The sequence below is a fragment of the Ammospiza nelsoni genome, chromosome 23, assembly GCF_027579445.1.
Source record: "Ammospiza nelsoni isolate bAmmNel1 chromosome 23, bAmmNel1.pri, whole genome shotgun sequence".
In the NCBI taxonomy this organism is placed as follows: Eukaryota; Metazoa; Chordata; class Aves; order Passeriformes; family Passerellidae; genus Ammospiza; species Ammospiza nelsoni.
This window is the reverse complement of record NC_080655.1, coordinates 1113246-1129015: the sequence shown is the minus strand read 5'-3', so window position 1 is coordinate 1129015 and position 15770 is coordinate 1113246. Positions and strand designations below refer to the sequence as shown.

At 54.7% G+C, this 15770-nt stretch overlaps 1 protein-coding gene across 1 annotated transcript in view; it reads right to left on the bottom strand.

Moving 5' to 3' along the window:
• The window catches only part of PLXNA2 (plexin A2), a 137344-nt gene that overhangs the window by 77762 nt on the left and 43812 nt on the right, over positions 1-15770 (bottom strand). Inside the window, exon 4 of the mRNA XM_059487865.1 lies at positions 12139-12273. Coding sequence (XP_059343848.1) covers positions 12139-12273 — 135 coding nt within the window. The remainder of the gene's footprint in view (positions 1-12138; positions 12274-15770) is intronic.

Genomic DNA, 15770 nt, shown 5'->3' with positions numbered 1-15770 from the left:
ATACCCCAGGATTCCATAAATCCAGGCTGGCAGAGCTGCAGAGTCCATCCCTCAGAGCCCACATCCATGGGATGCTGCCTTGCCAAGTGAGCTCTGTGGCAATGCCAGGCACATTCAGCACAGACCCTGCTCAAACCTTCTCCACAGCCACAAAGGCCTGCTGCACACGGGGCAGGAACACAGACAACCCTCAATTCTCCATTTCTGAACCATTCAGGGCTCTTCAAACTGTTCAAACACTGCACAAACCTGGGAGGAACATCCCTGGCACGGCAGGTTTGTGTAATTTTACAGCGCCTTGAAAATCCAAAGCATTTGAGTGCCCTAAGTAGCTTTAAAGGTCACAGAGTGGTATCACTGCTGCTTGGTATCACAGCCTGGCCAGGCCCTGCCTGGTGTTTGCTCCAGGAACACTCCGCAGTCTCCATGGCTTTTCAGCAGGATTGCTCTCCAACTCCATCACGCTGTCCTTGCCAGTCAATTTTCTGCTACTCCATCACTTTCCCATTTGTATATCATTACACACGGCTGTCAAAAATAATTTAGGAACCTGACGGGCAGCGTGAGGAACGAGCTGTCCTAAGCATATCCCAAACTCCCGAGTTCTGCAGGAAAAGGAGCTCTAAGCCCTTTTCCCCACAGAAGGAGCCTGGCGTGGCTGGGTGTAGGACATGGGTCTGTTCCCACCTATGGACACGTCAGTGAGACCAAGGAAACATCTCAGGAGAGATCCCCAAAGATCCCCTGGTGCTGCAGGGTGAGCCAGGCTGGTTCTGCCCATCCACACCCAGCCACAAAGCTGCTGCTGCTGTAATGCTTTAACTCATTTTCATACATTTATGCTGAGACTAAATTTGTCCCTGCATATTTTCCTCCCCAGCCTAGTAATCAGTAGTGGAAATAATTTGCTGTTGTCTGCTCTGATGTTGCCATCTCTTGCACACATCCAAGTGACAAAGACATCAGGCCCTCAAAGTCCGATTGAAGAATAATTGGAAATCCAAAGTGGCACTAAATGTTATTTTCTAAATAAAATGCATTAAATTACAGAACATGAGGCTGTCAAGCATTAAAAAAGATTAGTTAGAGGCGGAAAAGAAATATTGTTCAACCCTTCAGAGACTTCATTACATGCAGAGGATACCCCTGTGTTCTTTGGGACAGACAGGGGGAAAGGGAATGCAAAGCTATGGAAATATTTCCAGCAGCCTGTGCTGTCCCAGATGGGCCTGGCTGCCTCTGCACTGCTGGATTTGCATCTCAGTTGTTGGATAAATATATAGAGAGATAGATATGTGGATAAATATGGGTGAGAAAGGCAAGATGGGTGAGGGGAAAACAGATAAATCAAGAAAAAGCAGAGAGCAGAGCAATCCCTGCCTCAGTGCCTGCAGGGAGGAGAAGGCCCAGCACAAGGACAGGAGGGATCATGCATCTCTGCAGGGATGGGGATGGCAGCCAGCCCTGGGTATCCAAATCACCCCAAATCTGCAGAAAAGGGACAAATCCAGGCACAGATCCAGCAGCTGAGCCCCAGGGCTGTGTGTCTGCCTTGGCTGGGTGGTAATAAACCCGAATATTGCAGCAGCTGCGCTCAGAACCTCAGCAAAGCCCAGCCTGGCCGTGGAGCACAGAGACAATCGTATTTCACCCGGTAGGAGCTGCTAAATTCACACTTAGAGCAGTAAAGGCACAGCCAAACAAACATGACCCCTGTGGGACCCGTGGCTGGGGCAGGCACATCCCAGCTACGCAAACAGCAGAGCTGAGGTGCATTTATCCCAAATCCCTCCTCTCACCAGCTTTCCCCAACAGCTCCGGCCCCTGGCATTAATACCCAGAGCCCAGCAGGCTGCAGGGGAGGCAGAATTATTTACATGGCTGCTTCCCCTTCCTGCACAAGGATTAAAGGCCAGGTGAGGCTTTTTGTGGTAGTTTTTATTTTGGTTTTTGCTTTTTTTTTTTTTTAAATAAGAGCAGATAATTATCATCTGCCATTATGGAGGTGCTGATGCACCAAGTGCTGCTCCCCTGTGCTGGGGGAGAGGGCAGAGCAGCCCACACACAACTGGAGATGGATTTATTCCAGCTGAGGGCTGGGGAGCCAAATCCCTCTCTCCCAGGGTTTCATTAGCTGGGAATGGCTTTCTAACGAGATTTACACAGCCCAGCCTGGAGCCCGCCCGTCCTGCCCTGCACCCAAAGACAATAACCACGGGCAGCTCAGGGGAGCCTCCAGTGCTGTGACACTGCTGCCATCGGGGCGACCTCACAAACCCACAGAAACCCCACACAAAACCACACAGAAACCCCACACAAACCCACACAGAAACCCACAAAACCCCACACACAAAATCCCCCACGCAAAATCCCTTACACAAACCCCACACAAACCCACAGAAACCTCACACAAACCCACAAAAAAGCCACACAAAACACACAGAAACCCACACAAACCACGTAAACCTCACACAAAACCACATAAATCCACACAGAACCCCCACACAAAAACCCACACAAACCCCACACAAAAACCCCCCACAAAACCACATAAACTCCAAACAAATTCACACAGAACCCCCCCACAAAAACCCCACAGAAACCCACATATACCCCACACAAAACCCCCACAGACCCTACACAAAACCCCACGTTCTGGTGCTATGGCTTCAGAAACCCGCTCATGGATTAAAACACCCCTAAAATAACCAAAACTCAGCGTTTGGACACTGCTCTGAGGCACAGGGTGGGGTTTTGGGGTGTGCTGAGCAGAGCCAGGGCTCAGTGATCCCTGTGGGTGCCTCCTAGCCCGGGGAATTCTGTGATTCTCTCATAGCCTTATTCCCTTTAAGGGCTCAGGTCCTTTTTGGGTGGGATCTGCTGTTCTGGCTGGCTGCATCCCCCAAACAAAGCCTAAACCCAATCCCACCCCTCTAGCGCTGCCTCTTAGGGAGATTTTCCCCTACAAATCCAATATTTCCTCCAGCATCCTGCTTGGACGAGGTGCCAGGGACGAGCTGGAGCCCAGGCCACCAGCCTGGACCACGCAAGGGCCTAAAATGGAAAAAGCCAGCTTGTTTTTGAGTGCCTGGAGCCTGCCCCCTCCTCTCTGCAGGCACGGGAATGCTGTTTCTGGCACGGCTTCTCCAAATAAAAGTGTGGTCAGCTCTTTTTTGGATGGATTTTTGAGCGAATTGTTTTTGTGGGCAGCGCTGTCAGCTCCAAGGCCCAGCCACACAGGGAGGGGTTATTGTTAAACCCTGGCCTTCCCCTGCTTCCTTCCCGAAGAAAATGAAAATAAAAATACTGAGATGCAGTTCTTAGCGAGGTGTTAATAGCACCCAAGGCACTGGCAGTTGCGAGTCACTTAAATGGATGGGGAAAATCACTTAAATGGTTGGGGGAAAGCCCAAAACAAGGGCAGGAGGCAAAGGAGAAGTCCCTGATCCCAGTGCTGAGTGCTGGGATCACTCCAACAGATTGGGGAAAATTGCTCCCCTCAGCTCCAACCAGGCAGGCAGCAACCCCAGACCAAATCCTGCCCTCAATCTCCAGGGATTTTGGCCAGTTTGGTTTTGATGTGGCTCTGGAGGCCATGGCAGGGTCATGAAGGGTGTCACTAACAAAGCAAAAGGCAGCACCCAGCCTCTGAGAGCCTTAGAATCAGCGAATCCTGGAATGGTTTGGCTTGGAAAGGACTTTAAAGCTCATCTCATTCCACCTCCAGCAGCCCCATCTTCTCCAGCCACCTCAGCAGCTGAGGGCCCCTCAGTGCCTGGGGCCCTTTTTGTGGCCCTTCCTCCCCAAGCCTCCCTATTTCTCCACTGCTGGGATGGAATTCCTGGAGGCTCTTTTAATTAAATTATTTGAAAGCATCTCTGGAGCCCTGCCAAGCCAGGGTGGGCTCTGCATGTCCTGCAGCCCCCTGTGCTGCCCTGCCCAGCAGTTTGAAAGGGAACACCAACACTGGTGCACTGGGATCAGCTTTTCATGGGCATTTACCCATTCTAAAAGCTCACTCCAAGGAGTGCACAGGAATAGCTGCAGGTGGGAAGGTGATGCCTGGATTTATGGGTCTTTATAAACAACCTGGCACTGCAAACCACACCCAGGGCCTTCTCTTCCCTCCTTCTGCTCGTTGGAGCATCAGCCTGGGCAGGAGAGAGGAATGGCTGTGGGCATGAGGGTCTGGGGGCTTTCCCAGATTTCCTGTGTCACTTAGGACAGGTCACACAGCATCTCTACACTTCAACCCTGGTCTAAAAATTGATATTGCTGCTCCATCTCCCAAATCTGGGAGTGGAGAGCCAAACCTTCACAGCCTGGTGGGGGCTGCTGCAGAGAAACCGGTGGAAAAGGCAGAGGGAAAATGAAGAGGGAAAACAACAATCCCCCTGTGTGAGCAGCACGTTCCAGGCTTGATTACAATAAAAATAATTTCTTTAACACCCACACAGAAAGCTCCAGGCCAGGATTGCTGCTCCCCCTGTCTGTCTGGCCCCCAGCACTCTTGGCAGGGCCCTGGGCAGGGCTGGGGCAGGGGGAGCAGGCAGTGTTTAGTCTGCCAGGCACATTCCTGCTCGCTGCTCAAATAAATACAGGGTTATTGATGGGGCTCCCTCCCCTCCCCAGCATCAGGCAGAAATGCCACAGTTATCAAATGGCTCCTTGGAACAGCACAGGGATGGGGCTGGAGGGACCTTGGGGACGGAGGGACACCCAAGGCCAGAGGGGTTCTTGTTTACAAAGTCAGGATCTGCCCCAAGGTTGGTGCTCAGGATTTGCATTTGGGTGCTGAATGTGCTCTCCAGGATCATCCCTGAGAAATCCATGCACCTCCCTCCAGAAAATATCAACACTTCTTGCCACAGGAAAGTTATAACGGGAAATATTTTTCCAGAGGAGGAGGAGGAGGGAGAGCAAGAGCAAACCTCACAAAAATTTGGTTTTTTCCTGCTTTACAACCAACCTTAACTTTTATATTTAGTCCCAGCTTGCAAGGCCATTCCAGCCACTTTCCCTGGGGCACATCCATCATTTTCAACCTCTCTGGAGACTGCAGGAGCTTGAGTCAAGTTCCACCTCATCTGGGGGAATTTTTCAGAGTCTTCAGGGGAAAAGGAGAAGAAGGCAAAGGCTTTAAGAGTCAGGGTGGATTTGAACTCTTTTAAATCCTTCTGCCCCTTTGAGGCTCAGACTGACTCCAAGCAGGAGCTGGAAGCCTGGAGAGGGCAATGCTGGGGGGGCTCTCAGCTGCTCCCCCAGCCCACACTGCCACCAGCAAAGTGCCACATTGCCCCAGGCTTCTGAGGAGACCAGGCAAAGCCTGATCCAAGGGAAACACTGCAGGACAGAGCTTGAACTTGGCAGAGTCAGAACCAAGAATGGTTTGGGTTGGAAAGGATCTCAAACCCCCTCCAGTGCCACCCCTGCCATGGGGTCGCCTTCCAGTGCCACCCTGCCACCTCCCACTGTCCCAAACCCTGTCCAGCCTGGCTGGGACACTGCCAGGGATGAGGGGGATGGAGGGATCCAGCAGGAGCAGCTCCTGCACTGAGTGCACAAGCCCCATCACAATAAAGGATCCTCCACGCCGCGGCCCTTTTTCCATTTCACCCTTCGCTGGATCATTTTATGCATCTATTCCCACTGCTAATTCGAACTAATTAAAGTATAAAGTAGAATAATTTGTGCAATTTCAGAGCTCCCCTCAGCATATTGTGAGTTATGTTTCCTTTCTGTTGGTGCCTGATGTGAGCAATTCCCGGCCTCGCTGGCTCAGTACCCCCAAACTCCTCTCCACAAACTATTCCAGGAGCAGGGGATGGGGGACGAGGGGAACTTTAAAGGGGAAAAACAATCCAAATTTGGTTTTAAATCTCATCACTGAGCACTGAGTGTGGTATTTCAGATCTCTCCTTCAAGGCCTTTTCTCCTCTGGGAACACAGCTCTCTCCTTTTAGCGCTGGTAAGGAGGACCTGGGTCTGTCTGTCTGTCCATCCAGACAGGAAATCCTGCAGCATTCCAAACCCAGCCTTGAAAACCAGCATCACCCACAGAGCTGGACTGGGAGGTATCCCTGCCTGCTTCCAGCGGAGCTTTAAGGTCCTTTCCAACCCAAAAAATCCTGGGAGTCCACGGGCTCAGCTTCCCTCAGCATGGGGCAGGGATGGTGGCACCAGATCTGGAGGGACATCAGAGCTCCTTTGCAGACCCTGCAGCCCTGGGGAGCTGAGGCTCTGCACCCGTAAGGGAAATTCTAGAAATACCTCAGGACTGTGGTGGCTGGAATGGAAATGAAACAATGGCTCTGTGGAAGGGGAGGAATTGGAAAGGGAAGCAAATTCCGAAGCAAACACGTGGGAACCCTGTGGCTGTGACTGGCAGGGGAAGAAACAGCCCTAATACAAAGAAAAAACCAAAGCAAAACAAACAAACTGCAGGCAAAGGCAGGCAGCGCTTGAAAGGAACAACCACACGGGCAATGCCTGAGACATAACTCATGCAGGAAAAACAAATCCACTGACCCCTGCTCACACCAACGCCTCCCCCAGCCCTTCTTCCAGCAAAGTTCATTCTCCAAGGATTCCTCACCTCACAGGAGCTGTCTGCGTTTATTTTGGGTCTGGACAGACATCCCTGGGGCTGGGGGAGCTCTGGGCCAGGTGAGCCCCAGCAGGGCTGACAAATGTGCTGGCAGCAGGAGCCCAGCAGGGCCCCACCTGCCCGGGCTCGGCTTTTTGGGCAATCATGGTAATTAACACATCCTCCCTGGCAGCCAGGTATTGTCGATGAGAGCAGACAAGCTTTTAGCGGGATTTCTTAATTATTCCTAATTGAGGTCGGGAAATTTGGGAGGATGGAGGAGGAGCTGTGCACACACAATTCTTCCTCTCCAGGGGCTCCTGTGCCCATCCAGCTCCTCTCTGTCCCAGCCCATGAGCAGGTGCAGGGACTCTCAGGGCAGAAAGGATTTTGGGCACCTCTGGTGGGATCCAGCTGAGCCCTTCTCCCTGTGCTCCAAGTTTGCTGAGATTATGTCCAGCTAACTGGCTGTTCAACTAGCAGATAATGTAGTTAAAAATTTAATCAGTTCATTTTTTTTCCCCTCCTGATGACTGCAGACCCTTTTATCCACGCCTCGTGCATTTTTTATCATGTTTTCTCAGTTCTCCTCAGGACACCATCGGTATTTACAGCCCTGCTCAGGCTCCAGGACTGATGGGCTCCCCTGTTTTTCTCAGCCCTCACTCCAATCCAATCTCTCCTAAATCATCTGGGCAGCTCCTCTCTGCCTCCCCCTCCCTCAGCATCCAGAAAATTCATCCCAAAGCAAAGCAGTTTGCACAGGACTGAAGCCTCTGGGGGTTACAGGGCAGAGGAATGCACAACAAATTATCCCTGGAGAGCTGCAGCTCCTGGCACAGGGGCACTTGCAAAGCAAATATTTCACTGCTCCCAGAGCAGGCTAAAAGACAATTTCTTTACCTAAAGACACAGTGATGGATGTGGAAGGGGAGTTCAGTCGGTGGAAAAGCAACAGGTTGGGAATAAAGGAGGAGGAGATGTGGCTGCCCCATCCCTGCAGAGTTCAAAGCCAGTTTGGACAGGGCTGGGAGCAACCTGGGGCAGGATGAGACGAGATCTGAACCCTCCCAACCCAAACCGTTGTGTGGTTCCATCAAAGAACACAAACCTGTGCCCTCCAAAGCCGCAGAGGGCGCATCCAGCGCTGCCTGGAGCAGCAGGGGCTCCCTCAGGGCTCTGCTGTGTTTGTTGGTGTTCACGGGGTGGTTCTGGGCTCTCATCTCTGCCTGGGGAGTGCTGAGGCTCCCAGAGGAGGAGGCTGCTCTGTTCCACCCCTCAGAGCAGGGAAATCCTCCCCTGTGCCTGGAGCAGCTCCTGAGCCCATGGAGGCTGCAGGGATTGTGGAGGACGGCTCTGCAAAGTGAATTCTGCACCTACAGCACCCTGGGCACTGCCTGCTGAGGAAGGTGCTGCTCTTCCCCCAGCACCTCACCTGGGGGTTCACCTGAGGAGCACCAGAGCTGAGGCATCACGAGCTGGGAAATAAGGAACGGAAAATTCACAGTTGTTTTTGTGCAGGGAGGAGGCAGTGAGGGCAGAGGGAGAGCCTGCTCAGCACCAGCTCCTCTGCCCCTGCAGCTCCCACCTGCCAGGAGCCCTGATGCCCAGGCTGGGGTGGAGAGGGCCCTCCTGGGATGTTTTCCTCACCCCTAACACAGGAACTTCCTCCCAGCCACCATTTCCATCCTGCTGGTTTAAATTCCACGTCTGCAGCCCTTGATTAGGTGCTGAAATCTTTTGGAGCCAGCAATCCCTGCCCTGGGTTTGATTGAGCTCCTCTCACTCCTGCCTTAAAAATAATCAAATTCCTCTTTCTGTCAGAGCTGTGAAAATCTTTGGCCCTGGCTTTGCTGATGCTTACACAATGCCCACAGCCCTGCCTGGGGGAGCAGAGGGGGTTCCTGCAGCCCTGGGGCCACCAGAGCACCCCCATCCCACAGGATTGATGGGGCTGGAGCTTGCACGCACTGAGGAAACCCAACTGACAGCCAGACAATCGATGCTGCTGGGCTGAAGTACAGAGCCACTTCTGCCCAGCACCAGCAGCACTTGTGGGAGCCTCAGCCCTTCCCTCTGCAAGAGATTTTCTGCACGTGCAGGGGTTGTTGGTGAGGGCTCTGTGACAGACTCTGTGACAAAATGGGGATTTTTAAATCAGGGGGCGTTGGTGGCCCCACAGTTGTCAAACATTGCCATTAACTCCTCACCTGCTGTTTGATCAGCCCCAGGTGCACCTCATGTCTCATCAGTGAAGCGGAAACTAATTCCATGTCAATACCTTTTTGTTTGTTTGTTTGTTTGTTTGTTTGGGGTTTTTGCCTGGTAGAAACTGTTAATTGAAATTGTCTGTGAAAAATTAAGCAGCTCGTCCTGGGCAGTGGTTGAGAAGAGCCATGGTCCCCTCACTGTGGCTGTGATGGTTCCCCCACCACAGAACCCACGGTGAATAAAAATTGGGATTTTGGGGTGATTAGCTCTGCCAGCACCTGCCAGAGCCAGTGCTATTCCCACCCTGGAACCTCACAAAGCTCCTGCAATGCTACCCATCTCCACCATCTCCATCATCCCCATCATCCCCATCATCTCCATCTCCATCATTTCCATCTCCATCATTTCCATCATCTCCATCCCCATCCAGCTCTCCCCAGCCTTGCCCAGCCTGTGTGCAGAAATGGGCTTTGTTTGCTCCACCAACACTGAGCAATGAATTCCTGCTTTAAATAGTGTCAGAGCCACTTCTCCTTTCCCCTGTGAGTGTTTGAAAGCAGGTGCTGTGAGAAGGGAACCTGAAAGAGCTCCTAATAACCACCCTTAAACCGAGTGGTTCAAGAGCCCCCGAGTGCCTGGAAGCAAAGTTTCTTTATTCCTCTCTCCCCCGGATCGGGCTGTGCAACTGTTGCTTCTGTGCTTTGTGGGAGTGAAATCAAATGTCAAATATTCTGCTTTGGAAGGAGTTGGCAGCGAGACATGAAAGGCTCAGGGAGAGCTTGAAAAAAGAGGGAGGAAAAAACTGGAGCAAAGCACAGACAGGGCTGGGACAGGAGCCAGGGGATGGGGAAGGGCTGTGCCTGCAGCCACAGCTCCAGAGCTGAGCAGGGAGAGGCTCTTTTCCCTGCAGTTCTGCACTGAGCTGCTCCTGCCTGCTGCCTGCACAGAAGGGAGCTGGGCTCCGTGCCGAGGAGCTCCCTCCATCCTTTGTGGGAAGCATCTCCACAGCTCCATTTCTACAGCCCCATCCCCACAGTCCCATCCCCACAGCTCCATCCTCACAACCCCATCCCCACTGCCCCACAGCCCCATCCCCACAGCTCCATCCTCACAACCCCATCCCCACAGTCCCATCCTCACAGCTCCATCCTCACAGCTCCATCCTCACAACCCCATCCCCACAGCTCCATCCTCACAACCCCATCCCCACTGCCCCACAGCTCCATTTCTACAGCCCCATCCCCACAACCCCATCCCCACTGCCCCACAGCTCCATCCATCCCCAGAGCTCCATCCTCACAGTCCCATCTCCAGAGCCCCACAGCTCCATCCCCACATCTCCATCCTCACAACTCCATCTCCACAGCCCCACAGTTGCACAGCTCCATTCCCACAGCCCCAGGCCTGGGAGCTGCCCATGGGCTGTCCCAGACCCCATCCCAGGGCTGTCCCCATGTCCAGAGGGGCTCAGGAGGTGCCAGCAGCTGTTGGGGAGCACCTTCCCCAGGTAAATTCCACAAACCCCAGCACCTTCCCCAGATAAATTCCATAACCCTCAAAACCTTCCCCATATAAATTCCACAAACCCTCAACACCTTCCTCAGGTGAATTCACAACGCCCAAAACCTTCCCCAGGTGAATCCACAACGCCAGCACCTTCCCCAGGTGAATTCACAAACCCCAGCACCTTCCCCAGGTGAATTCACAACGCCAGCACCTTCCCCAGGTGAGTTCACAACCCCAGCACCTTCCCCAGGTGAATCCACAACGCCAGCACCTTCCCCAGGTGAATTCACAAACCCCAGCACCTTCCCCAGGTGAGTTCACAACCCCAGCACCTTCCCCAGGTGAATCCACAACCCCCAGCACCTTTCCCAGGTGAATTCACAACCCCAGCACCTTCCCCAGGTGAATTCACAAACCCCAGCACCTTCCCCAGGTGAATCCACAACCCCCAGCACCTTTCCCAGGTGAATTCACAACCCCAGCACCTTCCCCAGGTGAATCCACAACCCCCAGCACCTTTCCCAGGTGAATTCACAACCCCAGCCATTCTCCAGGGCTGTGTGTGGACGCAGCCCTGGCCTGGTTCTGTCTCAGATATCAAACCCCAGCTCTGGGCAATCCTCCCCCCACGTTAACTGCAGCACAGCCCTGCCAGGAGCAGCTGCTCTCTGTGGCATTCTGCTGTGGCAAATCTCGGTTTGTTCTCCATTTCCAGCCCTCAGACGCCGTTTTTTGCTGTGTATTCTCAGTCCTTCTGAGGGCTCCTCTCACCATTTACAGCCTCAGCCCTCCGGGGCTGCTGGACCTCCCTCCTCCTCTCAGTTCTGACCCCTTTTCAATCATCAGCCTCCTTTATAGAGAACCAGGGAACAATATCTCCTTGGCTGCACTTTGCTGACCTATCACACTGCAGGATGGGGGCACTGGGGTCACCACGGGAGCTGACAGATCCATATGCATGGGCTGCTGCATTTTGGGACCCAGAGCACGCATTGCTGCAAGGGCAACAGGCAAATCCTGTGGCAAAGCCTGCAAGGAATGAGAGGCAGCAGCCCCCAGCTCCTGGAGCCTCCCCAAGGCAGAGCCGTGGCTGGAAATGGAATTAACGTTCCAGGAATATTCTATTATTTGCTAATTCTCTTCACATCTTTTTGTTTCACAATTAAGCAAATTAGCGCTTTGATGAATATTAAGACGCTCTTGCCTCATAAAAGATGAGTTAGAGGCATTCCCCCTGGACTTTGCTCCTTCCTCAACTGTTTGAGATCCACGCTGGGTCCTTTCCTCCCTGCTGGGAGCACGGGCAGCACGTGGCTCCTGCACAGTGACCAAGCATTAACATTTGAATAAAATAATTCAATTGCAAAGTTTGCACAGATCTCATTATCCAGCCTGAGCTGGATGGGATCTGAAATTTGTGGCTGCTCATGCAAGTGTCTGTCCATGAGAGTTTCCAACAAGCACAAAATGCCTTCCTCAGCCTCAGGGGTTCACTCCCTCGAGTTTTTCAGTGGGGAGAAGACTTTGCCCTCTCCTCAAACATTTCTGCCCTGTTTCCAAATAACTTTATAACCAAGGAACCCCTGTGGTTCATGACCGAGGCTGGAACAGCTCAGAGCCCCAAACCGGCTCAGTTCCCATCCCGTCCAGCCAGGAACAAGCAGGTTCAGCTCTCCCCCAAGCACTGATGCCAATCTCTGCTCAGGGGCACAAAGCCCCGAGCTGCTCCTGGCCCTCCGAGCCCTTATCCCCACGCAGCACCTCGGGGCTGATCTGCAGAGCACAGTGCTGAGGGGAGGAGCAGGGGTGCCCCGGGCAGGGCAGCAGGCACTCACCTGGCGCTCTGACATGACGTACAGGTACTTGTGGTCCACGGAGAAGGCCATGTCCCGCAGCACCGGGCTGCCGTCCTTGAACACCGGCACCACCTCGTACTGGATCCCGCCCTGGGGCGGCCCATCCGCCCGGATCTGCGGGGCAAAACACACACAGAGGTCAGGGGCACTCACAGCTGACAAATCCTGCCCTTGTTTTGGGGTGAGGGAGGAGGGGAGCAAGGTAGGGAAAGGAATGAATCCAAAAATCTCAGCTCCGAACTGCAGACAGAGCAGGGTGGGAGCAGGAGCTGAAATGAAGGTTCTGTCCCCACTGCAGCCAGTGTGATTTCTTCACTCCAGGAGAAATAATGAGAGAGTTTTGTGGTTGCAAGGCGAGCACAGAGACCTCCAGTGAGCCATGATTGACCATCCAGGGGGAAGGAAAACTGTAAACTTTTAAGATTCTCTCTAAAATAAACCTGAAAGGAGACCACAAAACTCTACAGCCAACAGCAAAGCCAAGCTACTGCAGAGGTATATTTTAATTCTCCAGACACCTATAGAATGACACTTGGATAATCTCCACCACCTCTTCCTGCCACGAAATCCTCCTGGACCATCATCCCTGCTTAAAACCCGGAGATGCTGCTGCCACTTTCCTGCCTGGAGGGTTCAGCGAGCCAAGGCCAGCCCAGCCCGTCGTGCTGAGCGAGCAGAGCTCTGGCACAGCACCACACGCTCCAAGCATCCCTCCATCCCTCCCAAACACCGCCCTGCTCCCGCAGGAAAACCTGCCCGGGCTGTGACAAGCCCCATCCCTGCCAGCAGCCGCTGCTGCGGAGGAAACGCCGCCTTCTCTTGCCCGAGTTAATAATTGATGGCCTCGGGGGCTGTGCGCGGGGAGGGCAGCGGGAGAAACAAACTCTTGGCATTGCCTTTCCCACCAGGATCTGCGCGTTTGGGGAGCCGCGGGATGGCAACGGGGCTGGGGGAGCCGCGGGCCGGCAGCGACAGCGGGGATGGGCCGGGGATGGGCCGGGGATGTACCGGGAATTGCCGGGAATGAGCCGGGGATGTTCCAAGGATGTACCGGGAATTGCCGGGATGTCCCGGGAATGTGTCGGGAATTGCCGGGGATGAGCCGGGATGTGTCGGGAATGTGCCGGCAATTACCGGGAATGCGCTGGGAATTGCTGGGAATTGCCGGGAATGTCCCAGGAATGAGCCGGGAATTGCTGGGATGTGCCGGGGATGTGCTGGGAATGTTCCGGGATGCGCCAAGGATGTACCGGGAATTGCCACGAATTGCCGGGAATTGTCGGGAATTGTCGGGAATTTCCAGGATGCCCCTGCTGCCCCTCCAGGAGAGGGAACGCGGCCCTAGGCAAACCCCTTATCCCAGAGATGCCACCTGCCGCCCCGAAATTCCCTGCTTTGGAGTGTATTCCTGCATAACGGAGCAACAGGCAGGAAAACCCCAAGGCCAAACCTACAGAACAGGCAGGACTGGCACAGAAAGGGCTGGCTCTGTTTTCTGTCCCTGGGAGCTAAGACAGCAGGCTGTTAAAAATGTTTGATTTAGCTGAGAAATGAGCCACCCCAGCTGGGAATACCAGGAGAGCAGAGCTGCTCCCCTGCACCCTCTCCGAATAAATCCTCCCCTTGGAAAGGGCCCCGGTGCCTCCTGCCATGCACAGACATGTTGGATACACACAAACACATTCGTTTCCTGCATTTCTCTCTTTCCCCCTTCGCCTCCCGAGCGTTCAGTGCTATAGAGGAACATCAGGTGGGAATGTGAGTGCTCTGCGGAACACCCACAGCCAGGCACAGGAGCCCCTGGCAGGATTAAGCTGCCAGCCCCAGCCTGCCTCGAAAGCCCTGAATTTTCAGAAAGCAAAATCTCCCAAAAGGCCGAAGGTCAGAGAAAGCAAAATCCCCCAAAAGGCAGAAGGTCAAACCCTGCTTTAATTCCACCTGTGAGAATTAGGATCGTCACAGCCCCAGTGAAATACCAGGAATCAGATCAGAGCCACACCAGTATGGGCCCAGTGCCTTACTGGGTGCTGCCACCTGAGTCACCCGCGCTGCAGCGGGGACAGAGGGACAGAAATCACCCAGAAATAAAGAGCAGGAACGCGGGGCTGCCAGGGCTCCACAGCCAGCACCGTACAAAGGACTGATTAATGGCCAGACAGGAGTGGGAGCCCGGACATGAAGGATCAGCAGCCTTTGTGAAAAACAACTGTTTTCCAGAGCTCCCTCAGGGCACCAGCAGCTCGTTAAATTGAGCTTCTTTCTAGTAATGAGGTCAGACAGGGCTAATAAAGAGAGATACCACTGGACAAGGCTGGTGCAGACCAATTCCAACTGGGAATTGCAGCTCGGGGCTGGAGGCGGCGCTGAGTGCCCCTCCAGCCCGGCTGAGGGCTCGGAGCTGTGCCTGGAACGGGAGCCTGGGATGGGTTTGGTGCCTGGCATGGGTGAGTTTTGGGGCACAGCACGGGGTGGCGGCACTGCCTGTGCCCTCCTGCCCCCACAATGGCCAGGGAGCAGCCCTGGGGCTCTCGGGGATTCTGTGCCCAGGGCACGGGACAGGGGGACAGCAGAGCCCCTCCCTGGGTGGGTGTTGGAGCCCCGGAGCCCCCAGAGCCCCCTGGGCACAGCCCAGGCCGAGGGCACCCAGTGACACCAGGATGCTCCACTGCATCTCCTGCTCAGGGCTCGGTTTCCATGGCAACAAATGATGATGTCAGAGAGGAGAGCGATGATTCCCGCGGCCGGGGAGGAAGAAAGGGATCATCTCCCACAGCAGGAAGCCTCTCGTTGACGTTTGGGGAGGGAAATCATCCCTCTGCCTCACGTGTGGGTGCCGTGCCACAGCTCCTGAACTGTCCCTGGAGCGCAGGGTGGGACCGGCCCTGCACCTGCGGGCTCATCCCAAATCCAATCCAGGGCTCTTCCCCAAATCGAGGGCTCACCCGCAATGCAGGGCTCACCCGCAATGCAGGGCTCACCCCCAATGCAGGGCTCACCCCCCAACCCAGGGCTCACCCCCAACCCAGGGCTCACCCCCAGTCTAGGGCTCACCCCCAACCCAGGGCTCACCCCCCCAACCCAGGGCTCACCCCCCAACCCAGGGCTCACCCCCAACCCAGGGCTCACCCCCAATCTAGGGCTCACCCCCAACCCAGGGCTCACCCCCCAACCCAGGGCTCTTCCCCAACCCAGGGCTCACCCCCCAACCCAGGGCTCACCCCCAACCCAGGGCTCACCCCCAACCCAGGGCTCACCCCCAACCCAGGGCTCTTCCCAAATCCAGGGCTCTTCCCCAACCCAGGGCTCACCCCCAACCCAGGGCTCTTCCCCAACCCAGGGCTCTTCCCAAATCCAGGGCTCTTCCCCAACCCAGGGCTCACCCCCCAACCCAGGGCTCACCCAAATCCAGGGCTCTTCCCCAGTCCAGGGCTCGTCTAGCACAGCCCTGGGGGAGAGGGGAGCACAGGGGTGGGAGAGGCACCTCAGGAGCTGGAAACAGGGATCAGAGGGACAGCAGAGCCCAGGAGGACACTCCACAGGCTGTCACACTCAGACAGGGACCCGAAGAGCTGCCCGGGCCACATCCAGCCCGTCCCTCCTGCTGGTGTTTA